General features: G+C 40.3%; 1 protein-coding gene across 1 annotated transcript in view; it reads right to left on the bottom strand.

The window, feature by feature from the left end:
* The window catches only part of GRIN2B (glutamate ionotropic receptor NMDA type subunit 2B), a 409,687-nt gene that overhangs the window by 177,340 nt on the left and 214,861 nt on the right, over positions 1-17,486 (bottom strand). The window contains exon 3 of the mRNA XM_011375988.1: positions 4,789-5,387. Within this exon, the coding sequence (XP_011374290.1) occupies positions 4,789-5,387 (599 nt within the window). The remainder of the gene's footprint in view (positions 1-4,788; positions 5,388-17,486) is intronic.

Genomic DNA, 17,486 nt, shown 5'->3' with positions numbered 1-17,486 from the left:
CTTTTCTAGTTTAGAGAAATAAAGAAGGATTTAGACAACTGGCAGAATCCTTTTCCCCATACTTTCAGATCATCTGGTACCAAAAGGTTTTCAGACTTTTCTCAGGAACTGAAGAGATCTTTCACTTGGAGAATGCCTGGCATAAGAAATTCTCTAACTCTTTCAATCAAATAAAGTTCCCAGTTGGAACAAAACTCTCTCAGCATGTCTTAGGCTGTGTTATAGGGCATTGTACTACATGCACTAATAAGGCATAAATGAATACTACAAAGTTCCAAGAGAAAATTAATTCTTATTAGTTAGTGTACAAAATAAGGTTGCCATATTTAGCAAAAAAATAATACAGGAGCCCTGCTAAATTTGAATTTCAAATAAACTACAAGTTATCATTTAGTATCAGCATGTCTCATGCAATATTTGGGACAGACTTGTGCTAAAAAAATAACCCGCTGTTTATCTGAAATTTAAATTTAACTGGGTTTCTGTATTTTTCTTGCAACCTGGGCAAAAAGCCTTGTCCGGCAGCCTACGGCCTATCTGGAGATAGTCACCGAGTCTATAGGTGGCCAAGCTTCAAGGAGCTAAGAAATAATCAGTAAGGAATTAGGATTTACACATAAATAAATAACATTCATTTGACAGTGAACTAAAAGAGTTCATTTTAAGGATCCTCTCTGAGAATGCTTATATGTCATTAAAAAAGCATCTCCCTTCAGTAACTAACAAGCGAATCACTTCAAATACATGTCTCTTTTCAGGATTCAGGGATATCATACAACTTCCTGTCCCTGCTTCCTAAATCTAGACTTATGAACTTCCCTCACATGAAAAGAAAGCTACAGTCTGGTCCGTTATAAATGAGAGTTTTACCCCACACTGCCTGGTAATGCTACTGGGTTTTCAGAAGGTGAGAGAAGCGGTTTCCTCACTCTGTCTTCCTGATGTCATTCTGGGGCTCGGTGGCTCCCAGATACCTCCTAAGGGCCTTCTCCCACAGCTGTTGCAGAGAGACTGGCGTACCAGGCCAACAGAAAAGTCATCTTCATAAAACAACCATTTGCAACAATTTTATTTGCAAAGATTTCCTGCTGTGGCTAAATGGTGTGGTTGCTTGGTTTGTTATTTAAAAGAGTGACCCTAGTGAGACCAGAGCTCTGAAGAGGGGGAAGAGTCTGATTTCAGACCAGGATAAGTAGAAGGAATTCGAAGTGAGTGTGCCTAATTGAATTCCAGTGATGATTCTGAGAGCTGTGCCTGGTGATAACAGCCCGGACTTTGAGGATAGCTTCTTCTTATCCTTGTTAGTCAACCCTAATTCTTTCTGGGTCATGATAGAAAAACATATTAAAATATTACCAAGAGAGGCTAGGGATTGGACTCAAAAACCTTGAGAAGCTGTGTTGAGAGGAGGGGAAGGAAAAGCCAACGGAGATGAGCGAGGGATGCAGGCATATGGATGGGGAGGCAGCCAAGAGACGACGTCCTGCAGGAGTTAATTCAGAGCCATAGAAAAATCCAGGAACTGTGGCAGAAGAGGAAGTTCATAGAAGAAACGACCTGGTGGAGAAGTGTGTTAATAAGTCTGAAGACATTTTTTACCTAGTGTACTTGGGAATCAGGTGAAGATGGACTCTCTCTCTGCTCTACACCGGCACTCTGGGCATTTATGAAGAGTCTGTACTGTGCAATCCCTGTTACTTTTAAGATTGCTAAACTTGAGAAGACGAAGTGGGCTTTTGTAGCCATCCTGACAATAACTTCTAAGGAAGGAAGACAGAGAACCTAGGAGGGCTACCTTCCTGTGCAGCCATAAGAGATAGTCACAAAAGTTCAAACCAGTCATGGTTTTGAAGATCTAGTGGTTAGGAACCAGGCTTCAGAGATAACATTTACATGCCAATGTAAAGTAAGCCAAATGGGAAATAATAATATCTGCAGACTGCTATTTACCCAGAAGAATTTTAAGATAAAAGCAGGCACTCCTGGACCATATTTATGGACTTTAAGTTAACACCCACTTGATTTCATCGCGTTGCTTAGCAAATGTTTTAGTCTCAATATTCCTTCATTGTTAGCTTTAGTTTTAATGAACAAACATTTGGTAAAATAATCTGATTTGAATATAACACTAAAAAGAGTGGGTGAAAACACGAATGTACAGAACTGAATAAATAGTAAGTTTTTAAAGGAAATCTATATTATCTTGCAAAGAGGAGCAGAACAAGAAAGCTCCTGTGGGGTAGGTATTCACTGGGCAGCTCGGCATCTTGGAGGACATCATTCATTCACTCCTTGTGTCTTCCTTGGGCCACACACTCTGCTAAGGGCGGGGGGAGGGGACATGGAAATGAGTAAGACAGAAAGGTCACTGCTTTCACAGAATTAACAGGAAGAAAGATAATAAAACATGTAATTATAACAGTCTGAAGAGTGGCTTTACTGGACAAGCAAAAGATGCAGTGAAGGCATATTACAGGGTGATGTCAGTCCAGGGCCCAGTGGAAGTGAGGCTAAGAATGAAGAGTATTAGGCAGGTAAAGGAACATCTGTGTTTGTGTATTGGTGGGAAGGGGCACCTGGGTTGTATATCCATGGTAGAAGAAAGAACTGGAAGAAAGAGAACTTGGTATTCTCAAAGAATTAAAGTAAGTTCAATGTTGCAGGAAGGTAGCGTTCAAGGCAGAGAGTGGCATGAGACAGTTTTGGAAAGGTAGGAGGGCCCACGCTGTAGGAGACTTTATAAACCACATTAAGGAGACGGGACTTTATTACAGGGGCAATGAAGAGTCACTGAAAGGTATTTATTGAGCAGGGGAGTGATTACATCACACTTTCATTTAGATCGCCGGCTGCCATGCAGATTGCAAATAAGCAGAACAGTGAATCAGAGGATATTTAAGAGGTCCTGCAGAAAAATGCGGGTAAGAAGAGATGGACCGGGATGTTCTATGGGGATAGAAATAAATGAAAGCACTCCAGAGGGAATCCACAGATAATGGCATGATTGGCTATGAGGTATCAGGAATATAGAATCAACGACACCAGAAATTTTTATTTTAGGCAACTGGGTAATAAAATACACCCTTTATAGGTGGTGCAGATTTGGCTAGAAGAGGTGGGAGGGTAACAGAAGAGGAGATAGCGGGTCAGTTTTGGCTATGGGGCGTTCTGAAGGAACATATATCTATAATCACAGAGATACAGACCTGGGGCTCGAGGGAAAGGTTTGAGACAGAGATGTCAATTTCAGGGAACTTACTGACATGAATTGTATCATTGGCAATGGATAAGGAAAGAAGAGGGTCTAGGACAGAGTCCTGAGAAGCACCAATATGTAAGGGATGTGTGAAGAAGAGTGTACCAAGGAGCCTGAGACAGAATTAATAAAGATATGAAGAAAACCATGACAGTCTGTACCACACGAGCAGTCGATAACTTGGGATGGCAGAAAGAAGAGAGTTCAATGTGGGAGAATATTAGGATTGGGTCACAGATATAGCTATTTAACACTCGTTTAGAGGAGCTGAGAGGCCACAGTCCAACTCTCTCTCTTCCAGAAGTTAAACAAGTATAACTAGGCATACATTTAGCCTAAACATATTTCAACCTCCCCAGAGTACACTTTCTAATATTTTATTTCTTAAGCTAGATAATGGGTAACTCAGTATGTATTAAGTTTTTCCGAATACCTTTCTATATATCTGATATAATTCATAAAAAAAATTAAAAATGGATGCCCAAAACACAGTTGAGTGAAAGAAAGTCAGGTTATTGAACAGCATGTATATGTTTTCATCTATTTAGAATTATAGATTTAGATCTATATAGGTATACTATATCCACAGGGAGATATCAAGAAAGATGTTCATTAATTCTTTCAACGATGATTATCTCATTAGTCAGATTTAAAATCATTTTTACTTTGTTCTTTGTGCTCTTCTACAGTGTTTGAATTTTTATAATGTGCACATGTAGCAGTTTTACACAAATAACAAAACCACAAAAGCATCCTATAGAATCTCCTGCCCCCGACAGTGTCATAATTACCCCTAAGAGGACAAGCTGCAGTCATGTCTGGGTATGAGGTGAGATCAGAGGAGGAGAACTCCACCCATATCTTCTTGTTGAATAAACCAGGCTATGAGCAACCATAAATGCTATCCCCTAAAGCAGCATTCTCACACTTAAAGGCAGATAAAGGAGAAGCAAGGGAGATGAAAACCAAGGGAAGAATCACCTTCATGTACCTATAGACCCATGTCACCTGTTCCCTCTCCGTACAGCAGCACCCCAAAGGCAAGTGGGCTGGTCTTCCCTTGTTTCTACATCTACTGTGTCTTTCGTAGTGATCAGGTATGTGGGGACCAGAGAGAATTCAACTCCAAACTGAACCTCTCACTTACAGCATGACTTTGGACAATTTACCTCTACAAGCCTTATTCTCTTGTATTGTAAAATGAAAACAATTTTTAAAACCTGCTTACTTACTAGAGTTGTTGCTTGAGGGTTAAATGAGGTCAAAAATGCAATACACTTGGGGTAACAGCTAACATGTAGTAAGTGATCAATAAGTGGGAGCTTTTTTGTATTTCTTAGACAAGAACACAGCCACAGCAAACTTTGGATCTGAAACGCTCCTACCATCATGAACAACTGCCACCCCAATGGTATGCCTTCAACTTGTGACATCTCGAGCTGCTCTTCTCACAGTTTCTGAGCCTCCAACCCCAGTTTTGGAAACCATCCTCCAACCGCCACCATCAGTGTGCCCCTCTGTTCCATACTCACCTATTTAGCATATTGGACTGGTAGATTCTCTTCTCATGGGTGTTGTAACAACTGCTCTTGGGCTCAGGAATGAAGCTGTGTTCAGACAGCATGTCAGAAGCAGCGGTGGTGATTATGGCAATTCCATCTCTCACTCTGGCAGGGAGGCCATAGTCCCATTCATCGTAGGACACAGAGATAAGCCCAGTGGGGAACTCCGAGGGCACTGTGTCTGTATCCCCTGCCACCAGACTAGGCACAATCCACGTGTAGCCATAGCCAGTCAGCCCTACTGAGTTTGCCACTTCGAAGATGTAGGTGGCCTCTTCCTTAGTACAGTAAAGAAGAATGATGGGGCTTTGAAGTTTCTTGAGCTGGTTCTGGATCTTAGAATCTCCGTCATCCAGGGACATGTCCAGCAGGAGGACTTCCTCTAACTCCCAGCCCACAAAGCTATTTTCAATGGTGCTGCGAATCTTGTTTACAAAGTCCTGGTAGCCAGGGAAGTAGGTGGTGACAATAGAAAAGATGTACCAGTCATACTCTTCCATGATGTTGAGCATTACGGAAGCTTGCTGTTCAATGGATGGGCCAAACTGGAAGAACATGGAGGATTCATCCTAGAATAGTAAAAATGTGAAAAGAATAAAAAAGAGAGAGAGAGAGAGAGAGAGAGAGAGAGAGAAATAAATCAAAGCTGGTAAAGGAAAATTTGAACCAATTGGATACAAATGTTTGTGCCCATTATTTACTTTTTCACATACTGCCTTTAAAATTGGATATGTTTGAATTGTAAACATTTATAATACTTTTTTCTTCCTAAAACTACCTGCTAGATTCTAGAGAAACTCAACATGGGCCTATACTGTCCTTGTCTGAAATCTTTGAGGCTACTGCCAGAGCCCAGAGCAGCTTCCGAAAATCTAATATGTTAATATTTCCATAGTAAAACATATAAAATTACATAAAGTGGGATAAAGACTCTAAATAGCCTCAAGTCAATTCAGATCAGATTTTTCTGGCAAATTAGTTCAACAAACACGCATGCACGTGCATGAGCACATACCCTTTCCATTTTTTCCAGCCTTTTTGACTTTTAATTGTGGGTGTGACTCACTCAGTCAAGAGTGAATAACCCAAAATGCCATTAATCCATTCTTAAACCCACCAATGGAGGAAGGTTAGGCACACTGGCCCAGAAGGAAGGTGGTATTTGGTACGAATATCAGAGAGAAGTACATGTAGTATAAGATTTGGTCGGTATATCCACTATAAAGGTGTATCTATTAAATTAACAGCACAATTAGTTTTCTCTCTATCTTCTCTGATAAGGAGATGTGCAAGTCAGAGTAAGTCTCAAACAGTATATCCAAGCCACAAGTTACAATAAGTTTGTATTCAAGCTCATATGTGATTAAGCTTTATGTTAGAGCAACACATAGAAGATTGTTTTTTCTCTTGCCTACAGGATGCCACAGGTCTCAGTCTGACCTGTGTATCACACATATAACCCTCTGTCAATTTTGATTATTTTCTGTGTCCTCCCTCTTTTTGAGGGAGAAGCCATTTTTAATTTCTCCCTTTTCTTAAGCTGTTCTGAGACGTCAAGCCCTGAATTGCCTCTCCACCTCACAGCTAGAAGGATCTGAAACCACAAAAAGAGACCCCCTCAGCCTTGTCCTTCTCTCAGTCCATTCTCCCCTGACTTCCTCTTGGGTCGTGGCATTTTTTCTCATGGTCAGTGCTTCTTATCTTCAATCTAATAGCTCATCTCTATTTTATAACAAAACTATCTCTCTCAAAGGGGCAGTTCTTGTCTATATATATGTATATCCCACACTAGAGCTTCAAAGTACAGTTACAATAGACCAGGCTTTTAAACAAAATTATACAGGAATTTCTTAGTTCAGGAGCATATTGTCGTACAGCTGAGAAATAGCTGGGTGTCTTTTGGGCATCCACTATTGAAAAAAAAAATGCAGGTTGAGAAATATCCAGCTGGTGTCCAAAGACATTGATTCGGCCATGAAAGCTGCCAGCCCCTTGGCTCTGCCAGAGCTATTGTTGCATTGTATGGCTTGAATGTCTCACATTTCCCACAAGCTATCCAGAATAAAACAGTAGATGCTTAGCTGTTTAGGGGTGACTCTGCTAAGGGTAAAATGATGCTTATCATGGCTCCCTCCCCCGGTTTAAACAAATGGCCAAAGAGGAGCCAGTGGGACCATGGAATTCAGAAATGTAGAGATGGTGGGGCACCAAAACTGGGTGGGTAGGGGAGTGAGAACAGTAGGGAATAAAATAATGATTTCATGTGTGTCCATTTCAAACTGCGGCCAGCTCCTGCTCCTACTGCAATACAAGTATTGCTCTTCCAATGAAGCCAACCTTGTCCTTATGATATAGGATATAGTGAGAATCCAGGACAACTAAGCTTAATTATTCCAAGACTTGTCGGGGGCCCACAGAGAACCACAACAACAGGAGAGGAAGGCAAGTAAAAGAACAACCATCCCAGAATGGCTATCACTTTAAATAAGTAGCCATTTGTTTTCCCTGTTAAACTTCCAGTTCAAGAGAATTTTGGGGATTCTCAAATAAGGTATATTATCACTTGAGTTTTCACAAGCCCAGTGGGTATAACAAAGTGACAAAGGTTCCAAATATACCTTAAAATGTATAGACTTAGGATGAAAAGGATCCCGATTGTTAATAAAGTCTACCCATTCTGTGACACATGAACATATCACAAAGAGGTTCTTGAATACCTACATTGTTACCTACAGTGAAACCACAGCTGGTTCACATACATGGGAGAGAGAGCCTTGAGAGTAAACTCATGGAGGTCCATAGTAAATGAGCCTATGCTAATGAAATTGAATTTAAAAGAAAACCAATCTATTATACGCCAACCGGAACCTTTCCTCTCTTAGTTTTCTTTTAAAACTCTCTCACAATTACAAATGAGCTCCTAAAGAAACTGCCAGCTGCTGTGTGAAGAAAGCCAATGTGTGGTGAAAGGAAGAGAAAAATTAATATGGTTCCATCTCATCCCTACCACATCCTCATCTTAGCTTCTATCGTCCTCTATAATTACACCTTTTTCTGACGCCTCTGCTCCCATCAATGCCCCGTTCGACCATTTTATCTTGCCAATCCTTCATTAAACAAGAATGCCTTAGTCTACGGCCATACCACTCTGAACACGCCCGATCTCGTCTGATAAATAAGAATGACGTATATGACCATTTTATCTGTGGCATCAAGGAAAGGTTAACGAAGCCAAACAGAAATCAAGAGACAGAGTTATAGTTTGGGCAAATGTTTCCCAGTATAATGAGTGGTCCAGTGTTATTAATTTAGTTGACACATCAATCTGGTGTACAGCAACTGGGAATGGGACAGCTCTTTTTCAACAATGCTTTGGGCTAACTATAAGTTGCAAGCAGTGACGGGCTTTGCAAATTATGGCCACAGCCACAAATCAAAGAGCAATCTTCATGTGTGCATGGAGTGGAAAAAACTGGTGGTCACATACATCCATCTTTGCAGGCACCCAGCATGTACTGTGATCACCACAAGAAATGTCATCTTCTAAAATGAAGGACAGAGATATAATTCAGTTTGCAGATCACTGTCCTTCCCCATTTACATTTTTATCTCCTAATGTCATTATAAAATGGCGATGTGCAGGGGTCCTTGGAGCAGTCTCCTCCGCCTTGTAAAGATTCCCAGCCACGTTTATTGCAAGAATGTACTCCTTTGACTTGCTTTGAGAGTAACTTTAAAGCATTCTTGTATAAAAGGCCACCATGACTGAGATAAGCAATTAGCACAGGGAAAGTACAATTGTACTAGAACCATTATGTTGAAACCCCATCGCTTTGATGTTCATGGTGTTGTTTGCTAATAAGAAGAAGCAAAAACAGGTACTTTTTAGTCTATTATCTGTCTTGGAAAATAACTGCCAAAAGAATGAGCAGTACATGAGATTCTTTATCTGCATCACCCAGATCCCTTACAGATCCACTTCAGAAATAAAGGATTAACGTCCCGCTTCTGAGAATGCCACTGGCCGTAGGTTTCAGCGAACATCCCACTTTGGGGATTGCATTAGCTTTAAAGAACCATCTTGCCCAAACAAATGCCCCGAATGGCTGGTCGTCATGGAATATAAACACCTGGTTCTCTTGCTCTAACTCTAGACAGTTTTGAAGGATCAGTCTATCTTCAGAAGTTCTGACAGGGTTGGCTGGAGCTTCCATTAAAACTGCATCACACCTCTCCTTCTCCCTCTGCCCACTCCTGCTCAATCTTCCTTTCTCTTTCAGTGTTGATCTCAAGAGCACTTCGTGATAACCCTCCTGTCTACTAACCTTGGCCTCAGAGTCTACTTTCCAGGAGCCCAACCTGAGACTCTATTCATTTCCCTTCCTTTCAACATAGGAAAGAGATGGCTTAAAAGAGAACGTGATGTCTATTTTCAAATATGGAAATGACTTATATGGTAAAAAGACAAGTTTTTGCCCATTACTTCCAGAGGAAGAAACTGGGACTAATGAGTAGAAATATTAAAGGTCATTATCTGGCTCGATGCAAGAAATGGACTTGCAGCAATTATAGCTATTTAAAATTGAATTGGCCTTGTAATGTAGTGAGCTCTCTGTCACCATAAGCATTCAAACAGGAGCTGGATTATCAACTGAGAATGGAATTCTCCCCAGCACTCTGTCTGGAAAACATCATCTTCAACTATAAGATCTAGTTCGGATGTCAGCTTTTTATGCATATTGTCTTTTCTTGATCCAGGTCAAATTACTTCTCTTCCGCCTGTGCTTTCACAATATTTTTTTATGTTCTTCTATCATAACATTTATCGTATAAGAAGCAAATATGTCTGCCTCCCCCCACCCCCGCCACTGTCCCCCGCTAAAAATGTATGTTTCTCAAAAGCAGGAACTGTGCCTTATTCATCTCTGGATCCCTAAATGGCATATGAAAAAAATCTTAAATGTCTGTTTTATTAATATTATATTAAAGATGCCTTTATTAGATGGGAGATTAACTGAAATGACCTTGAAATGACCATCTGGTTCCAAATTTCTATACTGACAGTACATATCTACTTCATGAGAACAAGGGAAATCTGAATAGTTATACATTAATCGCACTTGTATAAAATGTAAGGGGATCCCCCTTGGAGCCAGTCAGAGAGGCAGAAAATGCTCCTGGCAGCTCCTTTACTCTTCTTTGCAGGAAATTCCTTAATTAGCATCATCTACACTCACTTCCTTCAATTCCTCTTCTCCCATTCTCTCTTACACTAACTCCAACCAGACTTTCAACCCCACTACTCCACTAAAACTCCTCATGTAAAAGGCAGTGGTGACTCAACTTCAACGTCCACCTGCAGGCCTCTGTACCTATAGGCAGCATTTGACACAGCTGATCACTCGCTCCTACATATGCTTTCTTCCTTTGGTTTCCAGGCCTTCACATTTTCTTGACTTTCCTCTTACCTTACTGGCTGCTGTTCTTCTGTCTCCTTTGCTGGTTCCTCCTCCTCCTTCTGACCTTTGAAAGCTGGAGTGCCCCAGGGTGTATCCTTGATCCTCATATCGTTTCTATCATCATTCACCTCCTCAGAGATCTTATCCAGTCTCCTGATTTAAATCCAATTTATATGCCAATCACTCTCGCTCTCGTTTCTGCAAAACTTCAGACTTCTATATCAAACTGCCTATTCTTCATGTCCAGTCTAATATCTTAGAAACATCTCCAACATTTCCAAAACCAAACTCAGCCATTCCCATTTCAGTTAAAGGCTCTATCCCTCCAGTTCCAACTCTTCTCTTTCTCCGGAACTCTATATACAATCAGTCGGCCTTGACTGCTGACCTTCAGAGTGTATCTAGAACACAACCTTTTTTCACCACCTCTGTTTGAGTTACCAACATCCTTCATCCGATCACTTCGAGAACCTGCTAACTGGTCTCCCCGCCTCTGTTCCAGCCCCCTATAGTTTACGCTCAACAAAGAAGCAGGATGATTCTTTTAAAACTTAAATCATAAGATGTTATTCTCTGTCCCAAACCCTTAATGGTTCCCCAATTCACTAAAAAGCCAAGACCCTTGATTTGGACCCCAGTTGCCCCAAGGAGCCCACATCTTCACATTCTCCCTCTCACTCTGCTCCATGCACTCTGCACTCTGACCTTTCTTGAACATACTCATACATTCCTGCTCCATATCTTTATCCTAGCAATTGATTCCATCTGAAACACTCTTCTTCCAGCTATCCAGGCATCTGCAAGTCTAACACATGTACTTGTTTAACAAATCTTTGCTAAAACTTCACCTCCTTAACAAAGCCCGATCCTAACCCTGCCATGGAATACTGACACCTGTCTGATCTCCCTTAACCTGCTCCACTTTTTCTTGTTGCCACAGTATTTATCACCATCTAAGAGATTATGTGAGCACTTATTTGATATATTTATTAGGAATACTACGTTTTTCCACTAAACACCATGAGAGCAGGGATCATATTTGTTTATTACTATATCTCAGCGCCTAGAATGGGCTCTGGCCCATAATGGGCTCTCAGTAGATATTTGTGAAATTAAACAAGTGGTAATTGATGTTGCAACCAGATAATCCTCAAATCTAGTTTATCTTTGTTGGCTATCCAATTGAAATTACATTTTTCTAATACCATAAAGTCGTTCACATTGTTCAAATCTTAGCACTTTATAACATCATAGGGATTATGATCCTGCTAGGACATTAACATAGTTTCAGATGAAATAAATCTAATTTTGCTTCCCGTCTCTCCTCCTAGCACAAGAGTAAAGAAAATCCTTCCGTTCTCCTTCTAACTTCATTTCTTAAGGAAGAACTGTGTCTCATAAAAGGCTAGAGCCGCGAGGCTTTTGCTGAAAACTCTCTCCACTACCACCAGACCACCAGATTTAGAAGGCCCATGTGCAAATGAGGGGATGAGAGGACAGGGTCGCCGCCCCGCCCCCGCCCCGCTGCCCTGATGGAAGTCATGGGTACTTCTTCCTCTTCCATACTGAGCACAGAGTAGAAGCAGAATATGGGAGACAAAATTTCTTTCCTCTCCCTCAAAAAGGGAAGGATTTTCCCTCCCCACTTAATTCCAAGAGGACGCCCCCCCCCCATCTTTGGCGATGATAAATTCTGATTCCACACTATCATGTTTCGGGTGATTAACGTTAGTGTTAGCTATTTAAGATGTGTTTAAATCGTGTCTGAGTTTTGTGAGCAATGCTTTGCAAGACAGAGGAAATGCCCGATGTTCTCCAGCCTCGCTATTAATCAGAAATATTATGACTGAAACACACAATGGAAGCTTACTGGTGGAAAATCATGAACTTTCCTGCCCGTTAAATGCCAGACCAATTCTTTTTTAAACATTTGAACACAAAGGAGAACACTCTGGGATTTCAAAAGCTCATGAACAAAAATTAACGCAGATTGGGCTAGTTTAAGAGCCATTCTGGGTGACTAAACATCTCTCACAGAAGCCAGCTTTCTTTTTTTCTTATATGTTCTTTCAGAAGATAATTTTGCTTTCTCCTTGAATTCTGCCCCATTTTCCTCCTTGAATGACTCTCCCTCTTGTATGTGCATCAATCACCAAATTTAAGCCACACCTGAGAAACATACTAAATGTATTCACTTTGAGAATGCCTACAAGGTTCTTCCTATTCTGGGTCTCAGAGACAATTTTACAGCAAGAAGAAAGCTTATAAGCAACAGACAGGGCAATACGAGGGGAAGAATAAAAAGGCAGATCCCCACTTACGAGGCTACCTGACTGAATTATAGAATTAAAGTTGGGGAGCGAAGAGCCTGGAGAATACCAAGATAACTTCTGGAATATGTCTGTGCTCCTCTGGAAGGTATCGGGACTGCCAAAATCTTAACAAGGCTATTTCATTTCATCTTAAATTAAATGGCCTGCTCCATTATGCATATCAAAACAACTCTCAGATGGATCGGCTTGTATTTTCATTAAGAGATTCTTTTCTATAAAAGAGCAAGCTGTCAAGTTCAGCAACAATCAAGTTCTGTGACTGAATAAATGTACTTTTAAATGAACACAGGGGAAGAAGGTAGGGAAATAGAGAAAGCTGAAAAAATGAAATAGATAGAGAAAAATTCATGTAAAAACAAAACTAACAGTATTAATTAGGCAGTAGGAATATCAATATCAGACAAAATTTCTTTAGACAAGTTTACAAAGTGTGTTCAACACTAACACAGATCTGGGTACTTTATAGGATTGAAAAAAAAAAAAAAAGCACCATAAAGTTAAACCATATCATTGAGAGAAAACAAAACATTTTTTACTGCGTATAAAATACTAAATCCAAAACTGCCTGTGCCATCAAAATCATTTCATTTAACTTAAACTGAGAGGGTAGAGTTTATAGAACTGTGATTATTATTAAAGAACAGGGTTAAGTACAAGCCAGTGATGTTACTTTATGTACTAGCAGCATTTTTCAGAGTACAGATATTAATATTTGTCTCTAATAAATTCACATTCTCATCTCTCCATATGTATCATACATATTTGATTAGAATATCTCGTTCATATACCAATGGGAATAGAAAAGTGGGGAGGTATCCCCAGAGGGAAAGGGTAGAAAAGGGATTCTGTATTTGATCAAACTAAGAGGTCTAGATCTAATTTGTTGCTGAAAATAACAAAAGTACTGTTTCTAGATACTGATTCATACTGGTTCATGGGTCTCTGGAAAACAAATAGCTCTTTGTCCTTCTGCCCCTGCTCCATAGAGAGACAGCGGAATTTAGAATTTGGATCAATCACGCTCATTTGGCACAAATTGACAAGCCATTCTCACCAATGAGGAAAAAAAAAAGTTTTCTGAGAAAGTTTTTCTCACCAAATATCCAGGGGTCAGTTTTCCTAAGTTCTGGATTGGAAAACTGATTGCTACTTCCTCAGAGACAGCAAAGTACGGCTGTTCACAATTAACGCGGCTTTGAATTTATTCACATCTCCCAAACCAATTTGGTCCTCCGTCTAAAAGAGGCAACACATTTTGAAGGGCTCCAGAAATGAAAATAAAATTGCATACAGGCAGATTAAAAAATATATACACATATCTTCAACAGCTTGTCAGCACCTGCCTCTCAGCCTCACTGGATTATAGGACTTAAAACTTTAGCCACCAGGCATGCCTTCTGATTTTTAAACCAGGATCGACCAAGTACCATCCTCACCAACATGTTCTAAAGCTGTCTGGGCTGCTCTAAGCCAAGTATTTGGCATGCCTGATGTGAGCCTGGCTGAGTGCAAACATACTAACCCAGAAGACTTCCTTCCTTCCTAATAGCTCCTCCTCGTGTCCCAATCTAAAGGACTGAGTTTCTTCCTCGTGGCCTGATTTTGATTCCATCTCTATTGGAGGAGAGGCCCTACTCAGAACTTCCAAGTATTTTGCTCAGTCCCTGACAAACTGCCAACACCCCAGATGCTGCACCCTGCTCTCTGTATCTACAGATGCCAGCTGAGGTCTGACACCCTTTTCCTGCCCTTAACAGTGAGGTGGTCAGCACATTATTAGTGCTAATAGGTTTATGTTGCTCTGTCCTCTACTCTATCAAACCCCTGCATACCCACAGCAATCTGAATCACACCAAGTGGGATATTTGGTCTACAACTGGTTTCTCAGAGCTGGCTGGCCCCCACCCCATGGTAGGCAGCCCAATGGTAAGGTTACATGCATTCTTACCCTCCCTAGACTCATCGTTCAGATCTATGCCTCCATAGAGTGAAAACGGTGTCCAGTATTTGATTGGTTGTATCCAAGTTTATTTGACATTTTCTTTGTTCATTTTGTACTAAAAATTGCTCCTCTTTTCCAGAATTATTCAGCTCTTACTTTTGCTCTGCCTCATTTATGGATGCTGGTTATTATTAGCACTAAAAATGGATCTTTATGAGTTCAGAGTTCCCAACTGCTTACACTTTGTTTGCTTTCCCTCACGCTCTGGGTCACTGGTATAAGAAGTCTCAGTGAGAATATAACACAAACTACTAGAACCAATATGCAGTTCCTAACCTGGTACAGGGAGAACCATATTAAACTACTCTTCTAATCATGCAATTTTGTCCATATTCCTAGAAAACAGTCTATTCATTTCTTTATCCATACAAAGAAGGAATACTGGTATAGAAGGTACAGAAAGGGGGAACCGGCTCCTAACACAGTCAGGGGTCGCTCTCTCCAGTCCGACCTATCCTCACTGACTTAGCAGTACCAAACCTGCCAAATCCCTGGGAACTATCTTGTCACTGCTGTCATCAGCACTGCGCCCAGGCTGAGGCTTCTTTCTCGTCTCCTTTTTCCCACAGTTCTAGTTCCAGAGATAAAGATCCCATTGGGATGTCCTAACTGGCCCACGCCCTTACTCTAAACAGTGTTTCCATCCTCCCCTCTGGGACCTTGGGGAGCTGAAATGCTGTCAGTGTCTCAATTTGACTCTGGAAGACTGGCCAACAAGGATGAGCAGCAGCCATCACTCAAGAGAGATGTCAAAGGTGGCGAGGTCTTTCTTGCAAATAAGAACTTCTTATTTTGAAGTTTATTTGTTTTTAAACCGTATTCACTAGTCGTCAACATTTCTATAATTCACAGCATTTTACCCAAACATTTCTCCTTGATGGAAGCATGTGAGCAAAAAAAAAAAAAAAAAAGCTCTTTAAAAGAAAATGCCAGTTGGCATTTCAAAGAGAAAGAAGCTCAGAGCTTATCCATTTACCCATCCTCATCAGACTCTGTGGACTATAAGGCATGTTATAATCAGATGTAGTGTTATTAATCTCTAATCTAGATCCTTCACAGTGGGGCCCCTGCCTATAGATGAATCATCCCAGACAAGTATGAGTCTTAGATACAGTCTCATTATCTTTAGAAGTGGCAGTAAAAGCAACTCACCTGAAGCCAACAGGTTCCCATTAGCTGGCTGTGAATGCTGATCCATGCTAACAGAAAAAATGAGAGCATCCTTATGGCTCAGCAATGACATTTTGATGTTAATTTGGTAGTGCTGAAAGATGCCAATATGTTGATCTTTTATAAGCACAGTTTGGACTTTTAATAATGCCAGCCCATGATCTTAAAGAATAGACATTAACCAGAATAGCTTGAGAAGGCACTAGCCCAGCTCAGAACAGGACCACAATTAAACCAGTTTGGGAGAATGTGAAGTAGAACTAGATTATTTTCCAAGTCCTCAAGGAAAATTCCACGATTTTCTTCAGTTATATAGGCCAATAAGTCCAGCAATCCTGACTTTCGGAAATTATTCCCTATGTATTTCTTGATTCCATCATGCTACAGATTAAGTCTTTTGGCCTTCATACTTTCTTTGGTGAAAGGCACATAATAAGCCCTCAAAAATTTTATGAAACTAAACCAAGTTGATGTAAAGACGCATAACGGTTTGTCATTATCTTATGTGAAACAACCCCCTTTATTTCTCATTTACTACAGTTCTTAATACAATATTAATGAGTTGCTTATAGTGTTTTAGGCGCTATATACATGCATTGTCAATTAATTCTAATATCCTTATGAAGTAAGCCTTAATACTCTCACCATCTCACCAATAAAGTGAGCTTTAGAGAAGTTAAGTGATCCACTCAAGGTTATTGCCGGCTTGAAAATCTAGCTGGGTCTGACTTCAGAGTGCACACACTGTGCCACACAGCCTCAAGTTTTCTTTAATCATCTCTATAGTTCCCATCTGAACCATCTGCACCTGTTTTAATTGTGAACCACAGAATGATCACAGTCATCTCAGAAAAGTCAAACGCCTGCCTAACAGTACAGAGATTATTTTTATGAATTCCTTAAGTTGCACTCCTAGGCATCCATCAACTAGCACAGTGACGCTGCTAACTAGTGATGGACTTGGTACATGTTCTTACCCTACCGTACTCTGTGATTATGATCTTATTGTTTGCTAATCAATCGAATATTTATTAAATGCCCACCAGGTGCTATGGGAAGTAGAAACGAAGTGTAAGTCATCATCCTCATTCTTAGAGTGAGCTAACTGGCAAATAAGATCAAATTATACGAAATAATTGATGACTTTCCTAAGTTAAATGATAACATGAGGTTTAGAATATGTGTCATAGAAATGATGAGAATGAAGGGCAGTGTGACTGGACAGCTCTAGTTTTAAAGCTTCTTTCTATCTCTTTCTTTCTTTGCTAGTTCTCCCACCAGCTCTATACAGTGAGCAAATTAAGCACTGTACATTTCCATCCAAATACTAGACTGTGAATAGAAACATAAGTAACATTAGCCTTGAACTTAACCTTAGATTTGGACCGAGGTGGACAATAGGCCTCTCTGTTGCCCACTATCTCAGGCTGGGCTGATGGACATACCATATAGTATCATATCCAAAGCATTCCACAGTCTTAATGAATTATATATAAATCCTTCTCCTTGATCTACCCAGCCTTTCATTTTCATCTCAAAATATTAGATTAGTAGGGCAGGACTGTCCTTTATGAAGTCGGGCTATCCAGTTAAAAAACCTTCTTTTTTCCTCAAATGTCTGCAAATTGATTTTGTTAAGATTTCTTTTCAGTATTTCTTCAGAAAAGCTAGGGGAATGATAATTCCTAGTCTTTCTCTTCTCTC

The sequence above is a fragment of the Pteropus vampyrus genome, unplaced genomic scaffold (assembly GCF_000151845.1).
Source record: "Pteropus vampyrus isolate Shadow unplaced genomic scaffold, Pvam_2.0 Scaffold283, whole genome shotgun sequence".
NCBI lineage: Eukaryota > Metazoa > Chordata > Mammalia > Chiroptera > Pteropodidae > Pteropus > Pteropus vampyrus.
Note: the sequence above shows the minus strand (reverse complement) of the source record. Positions and strands in the feature narration are given on the sequence as shown.